This window comes from Ornithodoros turicata, unplaced genomic scaffold (assembly GCF_037126465.1).
Source record: "Ornithodoros turicata isolate Travis unplaced genomic scaffold, ASM3712646v1 Chromosome113, whole genome shotgun sequence".
In the NCBI taxonomy this organism is placed as follows: domain Eukaryota; kingdom Metazoa; phylum Arthropoda; class Arachnida; order Ixodida; family Argasidae; genus Ornithodoros; species Ornithodoros turicata.
In genome coordinates this window covers 328,758-356,275 of record NW_026999298.1, presented here as the reverse complement: position 1 = coordinate 356,275, position 27,518 = coordinate 328,758, and the positions used below count along the sequence as shown (strand labels likewise).

At 43.0% G+C, this 27,518-nt stretch overlaps 1 protein-coding gene across 1 annotated transcript; it reads left to right on the top strand.

Moving 5' to 3' along the window:
• Positions 1-612: 612 nt before the first annotated feature.
• LOC135371574 (coiled-coil domain-containing protein 174-like) lies at positions 613-26,948 on the top strand. The gene is made up of 11 exons (XM_064605565.1): positions 613-783; positions 3,942-4,040; positions 4,580-4,686; positions 9,663-9,724; positions 12,810-12,996; positions 13,277-13,375; positions 14,308-14,453; positions 16,896-16,990; positions 19,207-19,330; positions 22,435-22,587; positions 26,642-26,948. Exons 1-11 carry the CDS (start codon positions 742-744, stop codon positions 26,875-26,877), a joined length of 1,350 nt encoding a protein of 449 aa, XP_064461635.1. The 5' UTR covers positions 613-741; the 3' UTR covers positions 26,878-26,948.
• The last annotated feature ends 570 nt before the right edge of the window (positions 26,949-27,518 follow it).

The window sequence follows — 27,518 nt, the reverse complement described above, 5'->3', positions numbered from 1 at the left end:
CGGGTTTATCCTATCACATCATAAAATTGCGCCTAAGCTCTCTGCCAAGAGTTTCAACAATGCGACGAAGAAAAAATAACAAGAAACGCGGATTCGACCGGACGGGAAGCACAAAATCATTCCTTGTCACATTGTCCCTTTCTGTCAATTGGGAAGAATTCCACGTGTCGAGTTCGTTCCCCACTGTCCTACTGAGTCGCCGCGCGATCCCTGTTCGCTCTGCTCTGAAATGTTCCAAAACGCCATGCAAAACGCGAGCGTCGCCATCCCCCAGCGCGCGTCGTTCCTCCGCATGGGGGAGCGCCTTAGCACATCGTCGATATAGTGCGATCGTAAATTTCAATTACCTCACGAACCATTTGAGAGCGATGCGTAATTCCTTCGGATTAATTCTGACTGAACTGATTCTGAACTTGCACCAGGGTCTGCAAAATAAATAATAGATGGTCAAATGGAGTGAATCTTAAGAGAACCTACTGAGAGGTCAAAGGGACAACAAAATTGATTTACCTTTAGATAAATGAGAAGTGTTCCGAATGTTGGGTCACATGTCGAAATACTCTTCACTTCTGCCGTGCTTCAGCTGAAAACGTTTCTAAAGAATAACACGGTGTGTCACTACTAGAGTATATGCGACTTCCGGTTTTCTGTGCGCCAGACGCAAGTTTAAGTTGAACGGAGGCTGTCTGCCTGATTAATATTTCTGGTTGTCCCGTATTTGTTGTCGACCAAGCAGACAGGATGAATTCTGGAAAGCGAACACTGCAAGCCAGCATGTCATCAGTAAGCCGTATTTCGTACATTCGGGTTCTGTCAACGTCTACGTTTGTAACTAACTGGAGGCCCGGTTTCACCAACGACGATTAACACCGAGATCAACTTGATTAACGAGATTAACTTGAATTTAACGCTTAGCTTCGCTTCTCTTAAAGGGAGTTATTGTTACTGAAACATTCATCACATCACCAACTAACGTCTTCAGAAAGGAATTAAGCGTTAACTTTAAGTTATAGCAAAGCTGGATCTTGGTTCAAAGCTAACCAGCGTTGGTGAGGCCTCCCTGAGTTGCTAAAGATGTAATTGTTACGTGAACATCGCACTGTAAGGGTCAATTCACACGATGCAACTTTTTGCTGCAACCCGGTTCCGCTACAGTTGCGCGCAACCGAAGTTGCACCGAATAGGTCCCACACTATATCTACTGTAGAGAGACTGCGATCATCAACTGTTCTTCATAGAGAGAGGGCTCAAATTACCCGAAATGTAGGACGATTAAAGTGTGGCTTTGTAGCTGATAGATATGAAAGCCCTTAGAAATAATCCAGTATCGGAACAGAAAAGGCAATGTTTTGTACGTGTACAGTTACCCGTTATTTTTTAATAGGACGGTGAAGATAAATACCTTAACACACATTTAATAGGGGGCATTAGGCATTTTCTTAGATTTTTGCGAGGGCAGTGCAATAAAATATCCCGCATTCTCTTGTAATCGAAGCTTGCTGCTCCCCTCCCCTCTCCAGAGATGAGGTTGCAGTACCAACTAGAGCCCTGCGCGGATGAGATTTTTGGCATCCGCATCCGACCCGCATCCAGGCAACCGTTATCCGCATCCGATCCGCATCCGCAGCACACACAACAGTTTACATCCACATCCTATCCGCTGACCAAAACGCACCATCCGCATCCGATCCGGAAAATCCGCACGTTTCGAAGGACGCGTAAAGACCGCCAGAAGCATATGTTGGTATAATTTCGGCTGCCTCCATGCTGTCACGGAACGACTCACGACGACAAGCAAGGGGAAACATTTCAACAAACATGGTATGGAGAGACTTCTGGAACGTGTGGAATGCTACCTCGTCGGTGCTCGCGCGGTTCGAGACGCCAGAATGCCTTCTCTCCCGTCTTGGCCGTGCATGGTCAAAGGTGAACCCGAGCATGTGCTCGCTGTCGCAGCACAATACAAATAAATTGCTGGTGGAACAATTCCAGCACGCGGTATATCCGCATCCGATCCGCTGCCTTCGTATCCGCATCCGATCCGCATCCGACCTCGCGCCATCCGCATCCGATCCGCACACCGCAGAAAGTTCTGAATTTTCATCCGAATCCGCAAGTATCTTGCGGATATCCGCTTCCATCCGCGGATGGTGCAGGGCTCTAGTACCAACGACCAACATTGTTCTTGTAAACAACTCCTACACACTTTTAACCGGAGTTTATCCAGAAGGATTCTGAAAAAGGGGGGGGGGGCTAAAAGAAATTATGCAAAATTATCGAAGTCGTAACCAGCGGAACTCGCAGTGCGATTGGACGAAGATGATGACAATGATGTCTTTTCGCGCCATCTGGCGAGCTCGGTAACCCCTACAGCATTTGAAGTTGCTAGCCATGTGAAAGGGGACCTATCGCATACAGCTTGGGACAAAAGTTTACGGAACACCGGGGTGTCGCATTTTTTCCAATGGAGCGACAACCTCGCAGCAAACAGGAGTGGACACACACGCTAAGAGATGGATGAAATAGCCGGACACCAATTTCTAATTTGATCTCTTCCTGATAGCTAGCAGAGGGCCGCTCTGATGAAGAAATACGCCGTGTTCCATGAACTTTTGCCCCAAGCTGTACCTGCGCGTACTGCAAAATGAGAGATGAAAACGCAATACTTGAGGGTTTACTAATCCGAATGCATATGGGTTGCATAATGTAAAGCCCCAAGACTAGGGAACAAAAAGCCTCAAAACCTCACAACATATGGGTTGTCATGACATGTGAGACCGCATCGCAAGATTGGAACTAGTTTGAAATGTTCTTAATTTCAAAACTATTCAAGAATGGTGCCGAGATAGACGGCGGGAAATGCGACAACTTTCGCAGACGTCATTTGTTTTCCTTGGATTTGCACAAGTCGTCCTATGGCAAGTAGCCAGGTGGGGGAGGTAACCAAAGTTTCATCCGAAATACCACAATAGTCCGTACTTGGCCACGTTGCTATCACTGACATGCTACATATATCTAGGATAGGTTATCTATGTATCATCATATATCATTGTCCATATATAAACTACCATCTATAAAAAAACTGTCATCATAATTTGAGCTTTTTGGATGTGTTTTCCCATAGTTAGTCTCATCTCTTACGTCTTCATTTTTTTTGTCCTGCCACATATATGTTATTTTGTATCAGTGTGTATTAATATGCCTGACTATGTGTTATGTGTTTACTATAATCGACACTTTGAAACTACACTTACTACACACTCACTCTGCTTGTAATACTACTGGGACTCCCAGCCGGTGTAATATGTGAAGTAAATAAAATCAGTTTAATTGAAAAAATGCCTAAACGAGACAATCCTAATAAGAAACTGCTTTGTTTATTTTGTTTTTAACTAATCTCTCCATCATCCCCTCTTGTTTGTTAGCCACAATTTTATTAGTGAAGAGAAAGCATGTAGCTTAATTACGTTATTATCCGTGCACCTAGTGGCAAAAACCAAAGACAACTGAGCTAGGGATCCTAATTATAAGCAGGGATCCTAACTTTCCACAGTAAAATATCCTGATTCTTTCCGCAGTAATCCAAAATGGGTCGGGGTGCTCATATCGTGAAAAATCGAGTTTAACCCGAAAAGAAAAAAAAAAGAACCCTAATTATAAGCAATAACGCAGACTATATAGATATGAAATACTTTTTGCAGCCCATCTTTAGAATGTCCATAAAGAAATGCTCAATACCTTTTTATTTATTTTTTAGTTTATTTATTATTATTATTTTTTATTTTTAATGCCTTCATCGTTTTGATGCCTTCATCATTTTTGATGCCTTTGATGCCTTCATCGACCAAGATCATGTTCGACCAAAGTGCATTCCTATAATGTTTATTTGTTCGTGTATTACATCATACTATTCGAATGATGATGATTATTTGGGATTGCAGCTGATCGACCTCAAGGCAGAGCTTCTCAGGAAACAAGAAGCCTTGAAGCAGCAAAGGTTAAAAGGCCCCAAAGAGAAAGGAGTCAATTTAGAACACAAGGTGAGAACTAATATCTGCTCTAACTACTATTGTCTTAATTCTAGCATTCTACTGCAAGTTAGATAACAGAGCAACAAGTGGCTATGAAACAATGGCTAGGAAGCAAGCAAGCTGGTGAAGATGGCGAGCATGTGGCTGTTGTGGTGCTGGTGTCAGACCTGGGCGTTAAAGTTGTTTCGATAAACATTCTGGGAGAATTTTTCAGCAATCATATTTACCTTAAATTCTGCCTTTAGGATTCAGAAGCAAAACAAAATGGTCCGGCACTTGCGTATGCTTCCTATAAACGTGTACTAGGAACAGACAATTTGTGCGGTAATGCATTTTGCCATTTTTCTCTTCTTCTTAAAGGAACAGTGCAGTATAAAGTGTACAAATGTGTAAGGTAGTCATTTGTATTGTTTGAGCGAAGGAGGTACTACTGGCGACGCCTGCAATGCTCAATGGGCAACACGCAGACAACTGTTGGTGGAATGCGTCCCCTTCTTGTGTATATAGTCATGGAAGCAGTTATACTGAGCTTTTCTCATTACTTTCAGTCCTCAAAATCCATATGGGATCGGCCCAAAGCTCCTGCGAAAGAACGAGCCAAAAAAGACGACATTCAAGATATTTCCCAAGAAAATGAGGACCTACAAAGATCTAGGTACAGTTTCATTGTTTTCTTTGATGGGGCAAACATAAATGGCAATAAAAAGGCCTGTGACGGCATTACAAGAATGGCATGAACGCTAGTTGCCGAGACATTTGCGGGTAGTGTGGATGCAGGAAACCGGACATAGTTGTGTCTGCCTTTAAAAGGCGAAGATGTCAACGCCAAATACAACGCCTGATTACTTTTAAGGTTGGCACACAACTGTTTTGTGAAGCAGTAAGAAAAGGCTCAGTTTTGCCTACCATGTGTAGTCATACCATGTAATATCAGGGTGTCTACCAACCTCGAAAACCTGGAAAACAGGGAATGGTCAGGGAATTTTGATATGACTGGAAAAGTCAGGGAATTGTCAGGGAGTTTGGCTAAAAAGCAGCTGATGTTAGGGAAAATCGCAGACAAGTGCCGTGATGATGTGCGGCGAATCGCGAGTGCCCACCGGTGGTTGAGAGGCGATGCCGCAGCAACGTTACTACGAGTAGCGGTTCACCAGTATGACAAGCTCTGACGCAGAAAAGTAGGGTAGCCTCACTAATACTTAATAAATGGTCTGTTTTATGTTGGATCTGGTATCAAAACGTATGAGCAGGCACCAAGTTCCCTTTTGTTTTTGTCAGGGATTTCGCTTGAAATAGTCAGTTAAAACCTTGAAAAGTCAGGGAATTTGAAGGCTGCAGTTTGGTACACACCCTGAATATACAATAAAGCACCATTTTGTGTTATTTTCTAAAGTCTTCTTACCAGATTCTCAGTCATCTGTTACTGACTGCATATTTGTGCAAGATTGCATAAGTCAAAATACTGCATAAGTCAAATAGACTGCTCTGGATATTGGAGTTTGAGTTATCAGTAGTTTACTGGGGTACTCGAATGGATTTAGTTGCATTATAGTTTTAATATAATCAAAGTATATTTATCGTTAATAGACATTGTGACGTATCTACCAGAACAAAATGATGCTGCAGTTAGCTCAAGTATCGTAATTTGATGTGTATGTATAAGACATACCACAGATAAGCCGCAGGGAAAACGATGCAGATGATTTGTGCAGGTCATCCAGTGGTACAGATATAAAATCAATCAATCAAAATGGGTATCACTTATTCGGCCCTTCCTGCGGGTCTTCCGAGAAAGGAGACCCTAGAGATGGCCATGTGGTGCATGTTCCGGTGTCAGCACGGTGTACAACAAAGGAGATCAGTTCTAGTGTTCTATTAAGATGGTATTGTTCCCCTCGTTGCATGTTTTTTTCTTGATCCACTGGTCAGTGGTCTTCCAGAAGACCCGTTTCGTTGAAACTTCTTGGGTGAAGGTACGAGGAGGGTCAGTCAGCTCGAATGTGGACGTGCCCCTGTTACGCATTGGGAGGGCGGTGCTGTTCCCGAGACACTGTCGGCCCTTTCGTTAAAAGCGGGGTATGGGGAAAATACCGGGTCAAAACAGTCATCAGAGTAGCTGCGGAGCACCCACAGAAAAATAAAACATCTTGCATAAACCATGGCTAATACGCGTGAAATTACGCTGGTCTCAAAGCTGTCCTCTTTGAGAAACCTGCAGTATACTGAACAACTCAGTGATTGGCAGTGTTGTACTTAGCGGCACTACTAGTAGCATGGCTACTTTTTTCAATGAAAAAATGGCTAGGAATGCAAGCGAGCTGGTGAAGATGATGCATAATGTAAAAACCCCAAGACTAGGGAACACAAAGGGACAGACACAAACACGAAGTCTCAAACACAGCTGAAAATTTTACTTCACATACAAGAAATATATACAGACAGCGGGAAGAGAAACAACCAATTGAGGACCTATGAGCAAATTTTCTTCGGAACTTGGCGAGGCAGTCAGCGAAATCACTGTGCACTCAATGAGGGACTCCTTTAAGAAAAGCCAATGTACCCGCCGTGATGCGGATGTGGAGCTGTCTGAGTTTCCACAAAATTCTCATGGAGTCAGGCCTTTGCTTGGAGAACTAGACTGTGATATCCAGGCTTACATACGTGAGTTCCGAAGGTGTGGTGGAATTGTGAATGCGCAAATATGCCTAGCAGCAGCATTAGCAATTGTCCGAGCCCAGAAGCCGACACTTTTGCCAGAGTTCGGTGGCACCCTCGTTCTGGACAAGCCATGGGCAAAATCGTTGTTTAAGCGATTGGGATTTGTTCGACGAAAGGCAACAAAAGCAGCGCAAAAGCTTCCAGATGACTTTCACTTGGTGAGGGACAAGTTTCATGAGACCGTTACTTCTCTCACGAAGGAGTTCGACATCACCAACAACCTCGTGATAAATTTCGACCAGACAGGTATAAAGCTGGCACCAGTAAGTGCCTGGACAATGGAACAGCATGGTGTTTCTCGTGTCGGGTGGTTGCTATAGACGACGATAGAGAAATCACCGTCGTCCTGTAGTCAAAGCTGTCCTGTGACATGCTACCGCCTCACGTGACCTATGCCAGTAAAACAGAAAAGTGCCACAGCTAGGTCACCTTCCCTGACTGATGGGACGTGTGGCATTCGGAGAATCACTAGAACAACTAAGCTACGATGTCTCGTTTTGTTGATCGCATCATCGTGCCCTACGTAGAAACCCGTCGTAACCAGACTGGTAACCCTAGTCAGTGATGTCTTCACGGCTCCCAGGACCAGAAGTTTCCTCCAGAAGCTCACAAACAACCACATCAAGTATATTTTCGTTCCTCCTGGCTGTAACTCGCCACTCCAGGTATAATGAGGAGGAGAAGATACGATGCCACGTCACCGATGATGTTACAGGGAGAACTCGTTCTGGTTTGTTGGTCAGTGTGGGTCAGTACCTTGTCTCTTTGCTGTTGTAAACCAGTTTTGCCAGTTCTCCTGGAGAATTGGGGATAGAAGGAGCGGCCCAATCATGACTGAGCCAGGAGCAGTGCTTTTTTAGAACTCCAAACAGCCGAATAGCAGACAACATTTCTCTGGACCAATCAAAGAACATGATCCTTGTAGTGTCAGTGCGAGGTTCCAGGCAGATCACGGAGCTGGTAATGGTCTCCACAGCTGTTGCGCATGGTCATTCTTTGCTGCGTACTTTAAATTCAATTTCTGCGATAATTATGAGTCTGTGGTGTGAATTACTTGGCATGGTGCATGGTGCACCGCATGGCACATCATATGGAGAAAACAGGGTGTTAAAAACGACTTCTGTGCTACCTCAAGGGGGTTGTGACACTTTCATACATGTGGTTCATTACATCATGGACGCATTGTACTGCGTGATAGAATACTAAGGAAAAAAAAGATATTCTTCATTGTGTCGTACTTAGTGAGATACTACAAGCCCTCGTACAGACTCCCAAGCGAAGCGCAGATGTCACAGAGCTCTGAGCTGCTCCCATTCCCATTTGCAGCTGTAAACATGTGACTTCTTGTCTGCCACCTCACTGGTGGCAGCGAGTTCTGTGATGTCAGGGCCGCATCAGTTTCAGTATTCCTGGTGCACATTTTCTCAGCTTGTATTACTCTTTTCGCTGTGAAACTTTCACTGCAGGTTCATATCTGTGCAAAGAACCGTCTTTTACATTTATTCGAGATGGCATTGGACGACCTGTCGCAACCCCTTTAAGAATGACAATCCTGCTGAGAGTGCTTTAAATACACATAGCAAGGGAACTGGCATTAGCAACCGTACTGTGTGCGGACATCACACCAGAAAAGCTCCTTTCGTTCTTCCCTTTAAAAGGACAGCCTGGAGCTGTCGGCTGGTTCTTGAGACTAGAAAATATTCCACTGTTAGTTATGTATTGATGCAATGTACAATCTTTAATTCAACAGAACTACGTTGTTTTAAAGATAAACAAAGAAAAAGATTTGCACATTCACAGATGGGTTCGGCTTTGGGGTGACGTAAGCACGAGCTACATCTCTTTGGCGGATGTCACGAGAGTGTGCAGCCGAGCTACACGTGATTGAGGCCAGTTGTGAGATAAGGTAAAAGTAGTCAGCAAGACGATGGAAAGTTGTAATCAGCAAGTTTTGTCTTGGTATTGGTGGCTTGATTGCTTGGCCAAACAGAAACCAGAGGTTACTGATAGTGATGTAACAACCGCATAATTATTGGTTATAAATAGAGATGGGACGAATCCGAATCCAAGGAAGGTTCTGCGAATCCACGAATCTCGAATCTTTCGAATCCTTTCTTTAAAAAGAGTTTAAAAAGCCGAGAAAAAGAAGAAAAAAAAAACTTCTACAGGAGAGTGCTTTGAAGCAGAATATGATATACTTATGTTTAATGAAAAGAAATAACACTTCAGTTTCGGGAGGAAGTATAGCCATATAGTTTACTTAACATATTTAACATATTGTTCGTAGACTACAAGAAATACATAAGTTCTCGAGTCTGATTTATTTCCATAAAGCTAAACCGACAATCAACAGCAAAACCATATTACTTTTAAACTTGTAATGTAACTGTTCGTTCCTGAACTCTTTCAGTCCAGAGCAATGTAAACGAAACAAACAGGAAAACACCTATCGGTCAATGAGGCTTTCGGTGGACTTCGGAAGCGCCAATTTTAAAAAAGAAACGGACAAACGTGGTCGGCAGTGGATTCGAAAGATTCGATTCGCTGTTTTGGGCACCGGGATTCGGATTCCCGAATCTTGAATCCCCGCCTAGGATTCGTGGATTCGGTTGGCACATCCCTAGTTATAAACTTTAACTGGAAATACTTTGCTTTGAATTACTTGAAATATTTTGCACAGTGATCATCAGCAGAATAAAAAGGCATGGGATATCACATTTACTTGGTATTTTATTGGGTGTGGACTGTTGCCTTAAGCACCTTCAAAATTAACTAATGCACTTAATGCGGGTGATGTCTGGACTTTGGTGAGAATACAATGAATATTTTTGTAATCTGTTGTTTTGATTAACATGCAAGTGATTGGTCAATTAATTTCTCTCTGATCTAATGATTGTTGCATTGGCATTCTAGGGCAGCACTGGAACACAAGGCAAAACTTTATGAGCAGTTGACCTCTGGAAGAGTAATGCCAGGTATTTCTACTGTCTTTATTTATTAAGCTAATAGCCTATCTGTTCTCGAGGTTCGGAGGCATATTTAGACTTACTAAAGAGCACAGCGTAGCAAGGAAAAGGACGCAGCTAATTGGTGGAGAGTCAGGAGGTACACTCGAACGCAGCAGCGGCTTTCTCTGCCAGCAAGCTGCTTTGTGCTTGGTGCTTGCTTGCTTGCTTTGGAATGCAGCGCACAGCAGCGTGTGGGCGTATGTACATTGTGGTTCAAGAGGGGCTCATCGCCGCACTATTGCACATGCTCCGGTGCTAGTTCCTCTTTCTCGAACTCTCACGCGAACGAAATATATGTCAGAGCACCTAACCTAACCGGCCCTCTTGCCGGACTCTCATAAAAACGAAATATGTCCCAACACTTAACCTCACTGACCCTCATGCCGGACCCTCACGAAAATGAAGTATGTCCCAACACCTAACCTAATTAATGCTCGTGCAGGACCCTCAGCGCGCCCCACACACCAATCGTCCCCAAATGTATTTGAGTGCACAAGTGAAATCCAGACCCATTCACGAAATAAGCATGATCACATGTAAAAAAGTGATAGTTCTCAGATGACAATACCTGATCTCCCATACCCAATGGTGAAAAAAAGTAACGTGAAAATTCAGCTGTCCAGTCTCGTGAAATATGTTCGCGTACATGGTCGACCATGGCTGGCATTGTCAAGCCTATACCCGGCCCGGGCCTGGTGGCTGAAATCCGAGCCAGGCCCGGGCTGGACTTGGGCTTTCGGGTAAGCCCAGGCCGGTGCAGTGCTCTAAACTAGACTGCCTAGACAGCCAAGCAAAAGTATCGAAAATCTGTAGTGAACATACGGTATCTGGTAGACCTGTGTAAAGTGGCCCACAATAACCTCCCATTTAGTTAATATTGCGCTTCCTTCATAATTCTTGACACAATCTGCACTTGATACACAAGGAGAGACCGAATGAGGAAACGCACACGGGCCCTGAAACTCTTGCATTGAATGTGAGGCTAGTACGAGAACACAGTAACTTCTGAGCAGTACCTTTTATAAAAGTTACTTTGCAAATAAAGAAAACAAGCAGACGCGGCTTTCATTAAGAGGTTACAACACCCTTATAAAAGGCACATTTATAAGTTACGACGACTGGATTTGGGTTATACCGCAATTTCACGCGTATTAGCCGTGGCTTACGCACAATTTTTTTTTTCTCACGGGCGCTCTGCGGCTTATCTGATGACTATTTTTTCCTGGTATTTTCCTATACGCCGGTTTTAACGAAAGGGTTGGCAGTGTCTCTGGAACAGCATTGCCCTGCCGGTGCACGAACAGTGCGTAACAGGGACGGGTCCACATTCGAGTAGATTGATCTTCCTGGTGCATTCCTCTAAGCAGCTTTAACGAAAGTGGTGACAGTGATTCACGTCTTCTGGAAGTCCACTGACCCATCAGTCCACGAAAAACGCCCAACAATGCCACAATCCGATCTTGGTAGAACTCTAGAGCTGACCTCCTTTGTTGTACACTATGCCTATCCCGGAGTATGGACCACAGGGTTTATGGCCTTGTCTATGGTTTCCTTTGTCACACAAATCAGTCGTATCGTATTGACTGCGGCTTATCTGCGGTGCGGCTTATACGCGTGAAATTACGGTAGTTAGAGGTAACTTATATTGCTGCTAGAGTGTCAGGTCACAAGTCATTTTTAACCCCTAAATAGAGGTATCAGGTGTGTAACCTCTACAATATTTTAAAATTTACATCTCTATACAAGGTACACGTAGCTTAAAGTTACGATAAAGGGTACCAAGTTACGAGTGTAGCCAGGACACACTGAAAGGCGAGCCAAGCAGGAATGCCCTTGATTGACCGGCTGGAATGCATAATGTCGTATTTTTATTGGTCGAGTCAATTTAATTTGCACTGGGCCCAGTGCTATGGTGTGAACGTGTGAGCTATCTCAAAATATGGGTTCTATGGGGAGCTGTTAGTGTGCTGCGCAGCCCTAAATTTTTTGTTTTGTCTCGGATTGGACTAAGTGGATTGTTAGGGACTGTATCAAACTTACGGGGCTTTACGTCACGAGAAAACGGTGAGACATCTCGGCAAATTCTTGAGACTTGAAAGCTGAGCGCTGAGTACGGAGGGTTCCGATAATAGATTAAAGATTATACAGTATCTTCATGTGGCACAATCGCAGATTAGGCTCAACGTATAGCTCTGATTGCTCATTCTAGCTATCGATCAAGCTTCGGCGATGATAACGCAAACGTAAAACTCGAGCCGTAAGATTTTTACTCCAACATTGGCTAATATTTTATCTCCGGATATCAGCTTCACCCGGACAGCCAATTGAAGCCTTGAATTTCCAAACTGTTCGAGTGAAATCTGGACAGGTGGCAACCCCACTCTACTCACATAATAGCTCAGGCTGCCTCTGCTAAAGGAATATGCCTCTCAGCGAGCTGTATCTCTACGTGTCAAGTTCGAGCTCCCCTCATACGGCCTTGATTGGACAAAGAAATGTGGAAAGGGGATGTTCCCGCAATTCTTTGACGATCTCTCGGTTGATCCACAAGCAGCACAGCCAAGTGGACGTGGCATGTTCTCATTTGAGGTTACTCCAAGGTCGTGCTTCTCTCCATGTGTCTATGTCTGGCCATGGCCAAAGTCGCTTCGTGGTGCTAACGTGGAATTTTTTTTATTCCGCATTAGGGGGTGACCCATGTGAAGCAAACATAGACCATAGGAAGGCCACATTGTACATGATCTGCACTGTATCAAAATTCCTTATCAATGCTAAGTTATACACCTTGTGCAGCTTGAAATATTATCGCTGCTAGGAAGATGTTGAAGATGCAAGTGAGAGTCTCTGTACGATGCCTGAATTTTTCAAGTAATTCCTGCATTGTATTATCTGGAAATCATATCTTTGTCTGAAATATTCAGTTGTTGTGACTCATCAGCACTGTGGGGACTTCCTTATGTGTTTTTTTTTTTCTCCTGTTTTTTTATGTTGTGTTGACTGTGTCAATCATGTTTTTATATTACTTCATGATGTACATATTTTGTTCTTGCAGATGATGAGCAGAATGAGCTGTACATGGTGAACTTTCAACAGAAGGCCGTGGACTTCATAAAGGATAAAAAAGTGCAGATGGAATGCAGTGTGTCCGAGGAAGAGGCAAAGGCAGAGAAAGAGAGCAACATGCCATCAGCTAATTATGAGGAGCTGGATAAGAAGCTGTCTGGTACTGAGGAAGACTGGTAGGGCTGTGTTTCTTATAGAAGTAGTATAAGCCACTTTAATCAGATTTAGGTTTCGAATCTAGCTCTGTTATACATTGGTATTCTTCCGCACGATGCTGCCACTGCATTGCTTGCTTTTCATTCGCATAATTCGTATCTTTTAATAGCTCCGTCATTTTAATTTTTATGTTGTAATTTATCTTAATTATAGCATACTCTAATTGTATTGATGGCTCAGTTCAGTTCGCACTATCTGTGGGTTTAGAATGTTCTTTTGTTTTGTTTTTTTTGCATGTAGGATTGACTACACAGATTCTTTGGGGAGATCAAGGCGTTGCTTGAGAAAGGACCTTCCTGAGCTAATTGCAAGTGATGAGCACCTCACCGGAAAAGCTGGGTAAGTGTCTTATGTTATACTCGAGCTAACGAAACAGCCAGCATGTGTTCTGTTTTAATTGGACACTTAGACTAATTTTTATTGAGATTCTGTTTCTGCATTAGACAGCAGTTCTATTGCACAAAGAATGTGCATTTCACAGAAATACAGTTCAAAACAAACGTGATTTATTCTGTACTACTGCACAAACTGAAACGTATTTCTCAGTTGTGGCTGTTGCAAGGGTAAAGTGAGCCCGAGACACAATATTATGAAAATCACTGCTCTGTTCTTTTCTTTTATCTGTGTCACCATGTGAGAGAGAACTCCTCAACAAAGCAGTAGCCTGAGCTGTGTCTTTGATTGTAGTTGTGCCCATGTTCTCAGAATGGCTATCAGTGAAGCTCTCTTCAAAATTTTGCGGAATTGCCCCCGTCTCTTGGAACCTGCTGTTTCTGTCAGAATTTTTCATTTCTCTTAGAATATATTCGATATCTCGCAGAATTATGTAAGGATTTCAATCAGCCTGCGACATTTTCTAGGGCTAAAACCGATCAGTCACGATCGCAATGCCTGACACCACTGATAATGCACTTACGTCCTGTGACGAAAGGAAATGCAATGACAGCAACGCCCAGCGAGAGATTAACAGAGTTCGGTCTGTGTTTTTTTTTTTTTTCTTTTTTGTGCATTGAAAAGTTACGAAAGAAACGATGTGGGATCAGTCTGTGCGCAGTCTTGGGATTGTCTTTTTCTTTTACCCACTTGTCTGTAGGGTATATTCCACTTTGTGGAAAAGTAAATTTTCCACCGCAGGAACCGAGGGGCCAGTTAATATGGAACTGTTGTCAATTGAAACACCTTCATATCAGTCTTCCCTCTGAGCAGGGAACACTTTATGCAAACAGTTGCTGGAACCACACTAAATAACTGTAACGTCGTTCTTTTTTCAGTACTGTCGAAGGTGATGTACCCGAAAGAACTGCACAGTTCCTGGCTTTTGAGGCAACCCGAGAGCATCTCCGCGAAGAGTGGGAAGCCAAGGAAGCAGAGAATGCATTCAAGGGAGATATCCACTATGGAGATGTGCGATTCCAAGGTCTGTATTTCTTGCTTATTTCCTAAGTGAGAGCAGAGCCGTCTAGCTGACATCCGTTCCGTCATGAAACCTATATTTTCCGGTATGCCAATAGCTGTGAGGTATTCTCTAGTAGTATGAGCTAAAGCTGCGGCGTGCATATCATTTCAGTGCAGGTCTCACAATTGACACGCTTGTGTAGTTAATAATTAATGTTACCCCCAACTTGGCCTTCTTAGTCTTGATGCTTTATTTATTTATTTATGTAGAGTACATCTGGCATAGAAATTGCAGCAGAAGGAAGGGCAATACAAAGTACAAAATAGGCTCAACTTTGCTCGTGACACCTTATAGATCCAACTCATTGCAACTTCGTCAGGACTAAGGGGTGACAATGAATGTTTGGAGCTTTTGCACGTGTCTAAAATGACGTCAGGATCGGGAGGTCCCTGCCACCTTGCAGCTGTCAGTAGGTTGCCCAGGAATGTTGTGTCAAGTCTGGGGGATGTCATCGTCCTTGGAATCGGGGAGGGGGGCATTGTCAGGACCCCAGCTGAAACAAAAAGAAAAACGAAGCAGTACCTTATCTATGTAGTTAGACTCATTATTGTTGACAGTACACCAGGGTCTTCGTTTATGGCAGACTGGAATTTGTAGATCAGGTATGATTCCTGTTGTTCTCGGGGTCGATTGGTAGTGAAGTTTGTTTGAAGAAGAAAAATTGAAACTTTTGGAATTGAATGGCACTCCTGGCTGAAATGGTGTGAATAAACAACAACAAAGGCTCTAAAAATGGATCCCTGAGTGACCCCTGAATGAACAGGCAACTGAGTAGATGATGTTTTGTTAAACCAAACAAACTGGAGGGGCTTATTTAGATAGTACGAAAGAAAACCTATAAATTCTTCATTTTGTTAAATATATATGGTGCAATTTACGTAATAACTTGGGATGTGACCCCTTGTCAGAAACCTTACCTAAATCGAGAGAGACCTGTTGTTCATCCTGTTGACGTGATGCAACACTTACCACTCTGTTGACGCGAATTAATGGACAATGATAGATTGTGAACAAACTGAATGGGTTGAAAACTAGTGGCATAATTAACGCACCGTTGGTCTAGTACTGGGGTCTTAAACCCGCAGGCCGTTTGTGGCCCAGCGCAGACCAAGCATGCGACAAGTATTCCAGTGTGCTTAAGAGTTGTTGGTTATGGACTTGAGGAGAGGTTATCCAAGACTGGGATAGATTGGCAGAGGGCGCGGCATGGCAACTGAATTCCTCAGGCAAAGGCACACGCTCTGTGTTGCCTTTCCCACTCTTAATAAAGTTAACAAAAGGTGTTTCTCGTACTCTCTTACCATAATTTTGTGAATGCAACGAGCCATGGAAAATGTGACCTTTCGGTACATTACGTTTAAAAAGTAACACATAGTTGAAAAAATTTTTAGCTTGTTCGACCATTTAATAATTGTGGCAAGCTAATTTAGATTTCCTCTGAAATGGTTCCAAATACATTCTGCGGCCACTGGAAAAACTCGACAAGGTGGAGGGATTAGTGGTAGTCCTTAGGATTGTAAAGGTTCCCGACCCCTGATCGAGTAACATTACCAGCTTGTTTCGTGTGGTGACAAGCAACAATGGGCAGAGGCCCAGTGCCAAACGCGTTCTTGAGACAGGCTGTATCAGCCAGTCAGTGAAGTGAAACCATTGTATGTGAAGAAACTGAAGCAGTGTCCAACAATGTGTCGGGTAGGTGCAGGTCTGACACAGACATATGACTTTTGTATTATGCGTCCCTTTTGGTTTTTCGTCACTCACACCTTGCATGTCATGATTTGCTGTTTGACTTTGGGCTGTTTGAGCATGTGCACCATTTGGATCATCTATAATTAGGGCCTGACTTTTTAGGGTTAAACCCGTATCCGCCCGATATTTACCCCCCGAACGAAATCTGTAAAATTTGGGTTTAACCCGAATCTACCCGAAAACATCCGGGTCGCGTGGCACACTCATAAGCGTGCATTAAAATAAAGTTTGATAACATTGCTAAACATTAGTTCCATGTTAAGACAAATTTTTATTAAACAAGAAAAAATCACCCGAATACACCCGAATTCCTGACGACAGAATATGCCGTAACGGGATTTAACCCGAATACACCCGAATTTTCAAATGAAAAATATCACCCGATATTTACCCCCCGAATTTGGCCAAAAATAAAACCCGAAAAAGTCAGGCCCTATCTATAATTGTTTCTGTGCAATGTGGCAGTGCATTAAAATTGTACGCTGTATTCTTTGGATTTAGACAGCATCTAGAAGCAGTGATTTTCACTATTAATGCAACTACAAGACACGCAACTGCCATGGCTTTTCAATATCAATTGTCCCACGTATATTCTTGCAAATTTTTCTCTTTTGTCTCGCTCTTATTACATAATTGTTTATTGTGCACTTGCAGAGGCCAGAGAGCATGGTGTAGGTTTCTACGACCTTTCTGGCGATGCAGCAGAACGTAAGAAACAACTGGAGCTGCTCAATAAGTTGAGAGACCAGGTAAGGGTTTCATAGAAGGAGATGACTGAGATAAATGTGCTTGGGAAAACCTTGGAGGATGAACTGCAAGAATGTCCCATATTTTCCACTGGTCCTTGAATACCCCAGAATTTTCCACATTTCTTAAAAACTATCGATACCGTAGAAGGGTAGAAAGAATAGATAAGTAGGGGTGTGCGAATCCGAATATTTTAAGTGAAATCGAATATCGAATCGAATGGAGGAAAAAGATCCAAATACCGAATCGAATATCGAATATTGGTGCAAAATTTACAACATGCGACTTTCGCACTAAAAGTTTCCATTTTGTAGCCCATGGCTTTAGTGTAATTTTTCTGGCATTAACTGTCACAAGAGAGACGTGCAATTCTTCTGCTAAAAGCCCCTACTCTTTAATTTTACGCGAGACTGCTTCCTGCTTTTCAGGTGAGCCCACTCTTACTGGAGTACTGGAGTGGTTACCTTCATTTCAAAAATTTTTTGTCAAGCAGTAGCATGTTATACGGATGGGGCTGTAATTGTTTCAGACAACCACAGGCCATTTGTGAAACAAACGAATTGGCATCCTGCCTCAGCTTTGCCCATGAACACCCTGTAGTTTCTTTGCACTCGCCCTAGGAAAATGCACTACCGAAATTTTAGACGTAAAGGACATCTTTAGGACACCCTTCTTGTTCGTGGGCTGTAGTCATTATTCCAGAGTCCTAACTTTTTAAAGGCAACCTCACAGACATCAAATCAAAGTTCCTCGTCGGCACCGCTAAACTGCATGTGGGAGGGACGCCGCCCCTTCCACAGCCGATGTATACAAAACTAAGTTTGGATAACGTTATCTTAAACTAAACACTGTTCCGCCTGTGTTGCTCATGCAGCAAGGGCAATTCCGTAGAGCAGGCTTCACCTCAGGCACAGAAGCATCAGGTGAAGCCCACTTTCAGGTTGTGTCGTTTATATTCGTGGAATAGCCGAATATTCGAAAAATCGAACATTGGATATTCGAGTCGCGAATCGAATAATTCGAGCATTTGATATTCGATTCGAATTCGAGAACTCGAATATTCGCACACCCCTATAGATAAGGAATCATCCTGAGGCTCTCCCCTTAAAAGGGCACTAAACTGATGGCCGTACTTTGGGAGAAGTCTAGCACTCACAAGTGAATAAAATATGTATTTAAAGAGATTCAAACATTTATTTTACTGAAAAAAAAGCTTCTAGTCCTAATCGCACATGATGAAGGAGGGACTCTGTCCGAAAGCTTGTTTTTCAGTAAAATAAATGTTTCAATCTCTTTAAATACTCATTTTGGCCGTACTTTGTCTAAGAAATTGCAGAGAGTGTTCTTGCACTGGCAATTCCTTCCACATTCGTCATATAGGCTTGGAACTATCACTCATGATGGTGGTGTTCCTGACAGCAATGCATGGACCCCGCGCTTAAAACCACGTCCCTCGACGAGGCTGGACGCACATGATAGTTTCAGTGACATCTGGCGCTTCTTTTCTTTTTCGTCTGAGGCCACAAGCTTTGCTATCATCTGTAACAACTGTGAATGCAGTTTCATATGATTTTGCACCAGTGTCATCATTCTGGTTGGTATTTTCAATGTGCAGTTTCAGCATTGGTTGCACAATGCTGGCAGTGGAGAAACTATTGTCTACTCGACCATAGCTGTCATCGTATGCGTCCATGATTCCAAACTATATTGCTGATAACTGGTGCTGATAACTCCAAACTATAGCGATGCAAAAAGTAATTGCCAAGAGGTAATCTAAGCTGAAAAAAAAAAAAAGGAGAAAAAAAAACACACCTACACATTTGTGATATGAGTGAGTTGCTCAGGCTTCACATGCAGTGGCATGGTAAACAGAGGTCTGGAGCTACACACCAATGAAAACAACAGAATTTCGCCCAGTTGAAGGCCTCACGCAGATATTCGGGCAATGCGTCTCTATACTACAACATCGCCTTCAATGGCATGTCCGGCTGCTGAAGCCCTACAGCGTTTTCCGCACAGTTTCAAAGTTTCTCGTAGTATTCGTGGGTTATTTATGATGAAAACCACTCCTGAATGGAATGCGTGATTTAACATCTAAATAAAATAAAATTCACCTCTACTTCATTTGATATTTTAGCATTTTAATGTTGACAAGGAATCTGTAAAGAAAGTGGTAGCCAGTTATTATAATTGTGAGTGTATTTCTTCTCACCCGCAGACTGTCAAGCAGAAGGAAGCATCTGCAAGAATGAAAGAAAAACGCAAAGCTGTCCTGGAATCACGTCTGGCAAGAATTCGGCAGAAGAAGAACATTAAAATTGAGGAAACTGAAGACACAAAAGGTACGGTGTATTTCCATAGTTGCCTTCTCTTACTGGCAGCAAAGCACTGCAGCATTTATCGGTAGACTTGCACAAAGTGACAGATACTGTACTGGAGAAGCTGCATCTACATTTTGCGGCTCGGTGAGCATTGGCACAGGAGGAGTCAGCTCTAGGACTACTCTACCAAGACATCCTGCCAGTGTTAAAGAGAGCTGTCTACACACAGTGGCAGCAGGAGTGGGACATGAAAGAAAATAACGAGCTACACCTCACACAGCCACACGTTTTCCCCCCGCATTGGACTGAACACATCAACAGATCCTCCGAAGTTCTTTATGCGAGATTGAGGATAGGGCACACATGGCTCTCACACATCACCACCTACTCAGAGGTCAGGATCCGCCAGCTTGCGCGCACTGCGGTGACAGCTTGACTGTCTTGCACATACTGGCATCCTGCCCTCACTTCGAACACCAACGCCAACAGTATTTCACCGCATTCTACAGATACCATGTCCCACTCCACCCAGCCCTTCTACTGGGTGACACTCACCTTGTGCCGTTTGATAATGTCATCAAATTTGTGGGCTACTTAGTCAGACGTAGATGTTCAGCATTGCTCCGCTTTTAGCCTGTGTCACCCAACTTGATCATCGTGCAAATCTCTCATCACTCATACTTGTAGATAGCTCTTAACTGCCACACTCACTTGTTATTATTACTTGTTGTTATCGTCCCACATATCTCCCACATCATCTCTCCCATCATCATCTCCCACACACTCACCATAGTTTTGGTGCTCTTTGGCCTTTGTTGCCTTTGTGCCATTAAACGCATAATCTTTCTCTCTCACTCACTCTCACATTTTGCAGTTACAGTATGTACTGCTCAACAAACTGTCACATTACATCTATGTATTCTGTAGTCTTTGCGTAGTCTGAAGAGAACATAAGTACCGCATTTACAAGTTTATAGCATGCACATTTTTTGCCCAGAAAGATAGTGCCATTGAAAGGGTGCATTCAATATGAGGGGGAAAATTGGAACACAACAATTACAGTATACTTGAAGGAGTACAGAGGGCCATCAAAAAGAAAATTCAGATTAAGACATCTAATGAAAGTGTGTGTGTCATTTTACCGATTAGCACGAAAGGTACGGATGTGTGCAATTCGTTTCCCAGAAAAAAAACTCGCATAAACATGGCTCCGCGGATTCACCATTAACTCGCCACTCTGGGTATTGATGCCACGTCACCAATGACGCTACAGGGGGAACTCGTTCTGGTTCGCCAGTCAGTGGGGGTCAGCGCCCTGTCCCTTTGGCACTCTAAATCAATTCTGCCAGTTCTCCCAGAGAATTGGGGATAGAAGGAGCAGCTGAATAATGACTGAGCCAGGAGAAATGCTTCCACCCCAAACAGCCACGTAGCAGCGCACGATTCACGAGCAATGTCTCTCCATGTGGGTCGGGCTTGAGGCCATGTGTGCCTTGCTATCATCTGTAACAAGAGTTAGTACAGTTGTAAATGACTTTGCAGCATTATTGTCGTCCTCGTTGGCAGTTTTAACACGCGGTCACACGGCGCCGGAGTTGGAGAAGCTACCTATGTCGAAATATCGTAAGGTCCCACTCCTCAAACATCGCCGTTATTGCGCGTGACTATGATTCTGTTATATATCGCTGACTACCACAAATTGAAACCGAAAATGAAATTATACAACTCTTCCGTGTTGCGAGTAATGTGCACAAACTTTCCCCCATTGGTTCACATGTTTTTGTGAGTATAAGCTTCGAATATACTGTCTCATTATTCTTAATTGTGTATTACATGGTGATCATCTGAGAAAACTTTTTTTTTTTTTACATGACATACAGAACTTCGAGAATATGTATATAATATGGGTAAATGCAACAACTAATTCACAAACTACGAGCACTTCTCCAAGCCTGGAAGGGATATGGGGGCTCATGGTTACGTGTACAGATTTGGCCAATAGCCATCGTGGTGGTGAAAGGAAAAAGCTGAGGCACTACTCCAGACTTGCTTTTCTATGCTCTAGTTGCGCAGCGTGACATGACAGTGAGCGTTTTGGGGAGGCAGCGTCTCATTCTTTTTCTAAATATTTTGTTTCACAGCTGTAGCTTTTTCTCCAAACTCCCAATATTAACGGAGATACGATAAATAAAAAACGAGAAACTCCGAATCCTCGAAAAACATCCTCCGAAGATGCCAAATATTAACTCCAAAAACCTGGAACCCTACCTATCTGTCATTTACGACCTGCCTTGCCTGTCGACTTGATATCTCTTTTGATAGCTTGAATACCTGAATCATTATGAAACACATGTCAATCATGGTTACACATATAAATGGATCTTTGACCAATGACATGATCCATCATTGATTGTTCATAGGAAATATTACAGCTGCACAGCTCTAGTGCTTACACGTCACACTGCATCTACAGTCAAACCCCTTTACAACAAAGCTCAGGGGACAGCAAAAAAAATTCGCAGTAAAGGAATTTTCGTTACAAAGGATGTCCATTATTGGACCTATAGGCTCCAGCGGGACCGCAAAAAAAATTTGCTGTAGTGGTATTTTCGTTAAAAAGGTGTTCGCTATAAAGGAGTTTGACTGTATTACAGCTCAACACTTTAGTTTTGGCATGTTCCCTGTTGGCGTGTAGGCCTTGGGTTTTAGTGTAGAACCTGATTTTCCCCAATTGGCATCATGGTCGCCTCGGGTAAAACCTGAAAACTAACTTGGCAAAGCGCCAGTTCAGCCACCGATACAGGCACTGGACTACGCTGCATAGTGCACACTCAGCAGCATGGCTGTTTCATATCTTGTGTTCAATGCGATATGCTCTTTTTTTTTTTTTTTCAAAAAATCTGCTCTTCCACCTCATATTACCTTATTTTACCCTGCTTGTCGGCTTCTGAAACAAAAACCAGATTTTTAACTCCCGATGTTTCAAAGAGCATAAAACCGAGACCCTATTTAATGTGTTTTGATGTAGGAAATTTACTCATCTTTAGCTTTTTGGTTTTTATCTAACTTTGTAGTTTGCTATTGTTCGTGCTGTTTTATCATACTAAGATTGTGTTACGGAACAGGATCTGCGAGTGAAGGTGAAGAAAAAGAGGACAATAATGCAGCGTCTAAAGAAGAAGAGAAAACTGAGGCATGGAAGGTGCCAGAGGTACGACCGTGGGACGAGGGGAAAAATCTGGCAGAGACAGTCAACCGGCCCCAGTATAAAAGAAAGAGTAAGTACACAAGTTAAAGCCAATCCTCCGTAAAGCGATAGACCTAACAAAAAAAACTAGGGAATTGTGAATAGTGAAATTTTTGTTAAAATGCGGATGTTTTTAAAATAGTAAAACCTCGCAACTTATTGCTACGTATGCTACAAAATTTTCATTGCAAAATATGCTCTGTGGCTTTGTGGCCGAGAGATTGAGCCTTTCTGCAATTAATGTTACTGTTGTAAGAAAACCCAGCTGCTTCCTTTCCCTGAGTGGCAGGGGTGACATTCCACTTGTGCTGGTATTATCAGTTACAAAGGAAAGCACTACCTTGTGCAGCCTCCTACGTAGACCTGTTTACTTGCTTATTATTTTTGAGTGCCTTAAGGGCAGTTCCGACATATAGCGATTTGTTATATAGTGCTATAAGTAGAGCCTGAAGTTTTCGGGAAATATTTTTTTCTATATTCGGGGGGCAAAAATCGGGTAAATAAATATGCGCACTAAATTCATGCGAATTCGGGTGAAAAACTTCCAGTATGCTAAATTAGAGGAGAAATCGGGCTCAGTTACTCAAACTAACAGTAGTGGTTTGGTACAAACAGTGATGGAACTGCATTTTTCTGCCAAATAAGTAAGTTTGTGCATTCCTACAGAGATCCCAGTGAGGGCAATTTGCCGGGTAAAAATTGGGTTTCACCCTAAAGTGGCAACCTTCAATTCGGGGTGCAAATTCGGGGAAGAATCGGGTAAAGCCCTAAAACTTCAGGCTCTAGCTATAAGATAGCGCAATATTTTTCTCCTCGCAGTGCTCCAAACCGCTAAATATGAGTGCTTGCTAGAGTTGAGCTCGTGTCAACTTTTTCAGCGCTAATATTAGCGCTACATTCGTTTTGGCCAATGAGGAATCCCTTCAACGATGACGTCGAGGAAGTCGTGGAGTTGTTTTTTCTTTCGTATTTCACGGCATGGCGACCGCATTGGAGCCGCCGAGTGTCTCATTCAAAATGTCCGGGAATTTTTCGTGCAGTCAGTTGATCGAACTCGTTCCTCCGCATGTTGTCGAACTCTGGAGGTGCCATGATGGGAGAGACTGGAAGCGATCACCGAATTTCTGCTAAGTTATGGCATTAGCGCCGCATTGCAAGTGTTAACCGTCCAATAACAGTGGGCGCTGCTGTTTTGCTGCTGGCAAAGCTGGCTTCCTGCTGCTGGCGCTGCTGTTTTGCATGCTGTTTTGTAGCGCTATATTAGCGTGCGGCTATATGTCGAAACAGGCCTTTTCATTGTTGCTTTTTCATGTCATAATCGGTCTGCGGCTGCTTTTTTTTTTATTATAGGCTCGTTTTCACTTGTATCACTGGCTGCCTGTTGTGAAATGAGTGATTGCTATACAGTTGAACTTGTCAATAACAATTGTCGATTTAACGAAATCCTCCGTTTAACGAAGAATTTCCATTGGTTGTACGCGTCCCCGTAGATGCTAATGTATATTTGTGCTCGATTTAACGAAATATATTCGTTTAGTTGACTTTTTTAAATGAAGTCGCTGGGGGACGAAAGCCTTCTGCACACGTCTTTCCCCTTCACCACAAAGAAGAGGAGGAGAAATATCCCCCTCTCCATTGTCTCCACAGGAGTTTCGTTGGTTACTGCAGTTGTCTAAAAGCGATAAAACCCCGGTGCAGGGGACACAAAGAGACAACACAGATGAAGCACTGACTGACAAACAACTTTAATGGCAGGGACACATCTTAAATACACCAACTGCACACCCGACCCCTAGTGGCAGCCAAGGCCGTCATGCTGTAATCACAAATTATCACAAAGTTATCAAAAAGATATCACGCAAACAAGGCACCAGGTAAATGCCCCCCCGAAACAGAATTCGCGTTAGTTATCAATGAATTGCTGGATTGTATCCGTTACCAACACGGAAGGCATGCTAATGCAACTATCTCCAGCCTGTTTTATCAACAAGGCTTCCTTATAAAGAAGAACACCTAACTTATGACTTTTAAACATCACTTTTGTGTTTTTGAACAGCGGCTCGCACCCGGAACAGGTTTTTATCGCTTTTTAACCTACTGCAGTTGTCATATGCTGTAGGCACCCGTAAAAAGAGTGTGGAGACGTGCACCGCCACCAGCAGTTTCTCAGTAACCAACGCAGTTTCGAAACTGGCGTGAGGGCCTCTTTGCACCTGTTTTCCAAAACAAAAATGCACATTGCTGGCCTCTCACGATGTCTGATTTGCTTTTGTTGATGCCGATGACAGTAGGTCGCAGTTTTGTGCCGTTTCTTTACTTGTTTTTGCTCGCGCCGCTGACGTCGACGGTGGTAAAATGGGCATGACGCCGCCACAGGCCAAAGTTCCATCGGCGCAGACGTCTACGTGATATGTACCCATTTCTCGTTCTTTTCGGTATTCAACGGCGGTATACTCTCATTCTTTCCGGAACTGTGCATCATGTGTGTCATGAGTGCAAGTGGACCAACCATGAAATATCTATACTCGAGCGCGCAGGAGAAAGCAGTAGAGGCCATCTGGAGTTACGAAAGTTATGAACGCTCAGAGTGATATTGTGCATAAATTACGTATTACCTAGTGTTATGTGATGAATAAAGATATCTTGTGCCCTTCATGGCTTGAAGCCTGTTTTATGACAAATGGTGTTTTGTGGTACGTGTCGTGCAGGTAGGGACGGCGGCCATCTTAGTTTCACTCGGCGTGTTCCATTTAAGGAATTTCTCTATTTAACTGAACAAAGAGGAACATTTACAAATTTATTATATAGAGGTTCAACTGGTACTTTGAATTTGCGAGCTATTTTTCCAGGTTGCCTTCACGCTCTATGTAACTCAGGAGCAAAAATGAAAGAGAGAATTACATAAACAATTCTCTATGGGACTGCAACTGACACATACTTGCACCGCGTCTTAATGTGGGCTGATATGCTGCAGTGCTGCATCCATTGGATAATCTTTGAGTTCTACGGTGAACACAGATACCGTATTACAGTCAAACGACTGAGACCTTTATGATGAAATTTCAGAGACTGAGAAAAAAAAATAGTAAGGTAGTAGACACACGATGGCTTTGCTCACAAACAAAGAAATGTGACTTCAAGCAGAAGTCAGCCGATTCAATGAGCACGTGGTTTTACTTATTGTGTGCCGAAGATAGACTTGATGCCAAGTCCAAGGTGTGTAGCAAAATACTGAAAACTTATGGGGCCTCTACAAAATGTCTAAACACGCATCTCTTTCAACGTAACATGAGGCACTCGTTCGTGGAGTTGAAACAGTGAGCTTTTTTGTCGACATTAAGCAGCCATTTCCTGCTGCTTGCAAAGTTTTGACGCTTGAATGGTTCACTTTTGCACGTCGAATCATGGTTCCCTCCAGTATTAAATAAGCTGAGTGGCGGCACACATGGCGACCGTGCAAAAAGCAACCTCTCATTTGAGGAGAATGTAAAGAAGCCTTTTTATAAGAGTCTCTCATACCAAAGCAGAATAGAAAGCATTAAGTTACGCCAAATGTTTCGATAGACATGGATTAGACAGAGCACCGAGCACCGAGCAAACACGTAAAAAAATCCGCAGGAAACATCAGAGTTAGTGCACAAATATTGTGTATGTCTCACTTTTGACCTCAGTCCTGAAATCTCATCCTGAGGTGCCAGGATTTGTCAAGAACAACACCACAATCCTGATATTGAAAAAATGACCCCGGATTCCCAACACTAGTTACATATGTTGAGAAAATACATTAAAGCTTTTGATTCCCAACTAGAATGCATATGTATGTGGAGGCCGCCAGCAAAGGCTCAACTATGATTTGTACTGCCCAAGAGAATCTTGGCATTACTTGACTGACTCTCCTGTACTCTTTGCACTTTTTTACAGTTGTAAAAGTAGTGCATTCAGTATCACATTGGTTGCAGTTTACCAACTTCATGCGTTTAATCACCATTCGAAATGTGCAAAACCTGCTTGCTGTATTGTAAATGCCGCAAGCATAATTTACATGATGTTTGGCTGTGTAATTTTGTATATTTATAATCTTGCAGTTTCCCAGAGAGACTGGGTTGAACAGCACCGAGAGGAAAGAATAGATGAGTTTGCCCCACCATCATCCTACTCAGCAAACACCTCATCGCAGAAGTATAGAAACTTTGCTCGTGGTGCAACAGAATATAGCAACACGTCTAACAACACTGGTCCCAGCAGACCTTCAATGGAAGACTTGATAGCCGAGAAACTGGCAGAATTCAGAAAATACAGTGACACTCATCAACTTCCATGAAGAGGATGGTGTTCGTAGAAGTTTATGATACATCAGTCGAACTGTGCAACTAAAGCTCGTCATTTATTGGCTGTTGGCTCGTCATTTATTGGCTATCTTCGGGCAGGAATTATCTTTGTGTCGTATTATTATGAAGTAGCAGGTGGGCTGGTTAGGATTTATTTAGTAGACAAGGTAATATGCAGGTTGACCGAGAAAGTGTAATTTTACATTGCGATGGACACAAAGAGCACACGTTTCAGAATGACGTTTTCCTGAATTTTTGCAAACATTATTGAAGGATACAGGTTAGAGCAAGGAAATAACGTTACTATTAGGGCCAAATGGTCCAAACATGTCGTTCGACCAATACGAATATGTTTTTTAAAAAATGTGCAGGCAGGGGGCTTCCAGGGAAGAGTAGTTTCCAAAGTTCCTGTTCAAAATACAGTTGAACCTCTATATAACGAATTTGTAAATGCTGACTCTTTTTTTCGTTAAATCGAGATATTCGTTAAATGGAACACGCCAAGTTAAACGAAGATGGCTGCCGCACTACCAGCGCCGCGCGTTCCGCAAAACGTCATTTGTCATGAAACAGGTACTAAGGTAAGAAGGGCACAAAATATCAAGCTTTATTCATTACATAATGCTAGGTAACA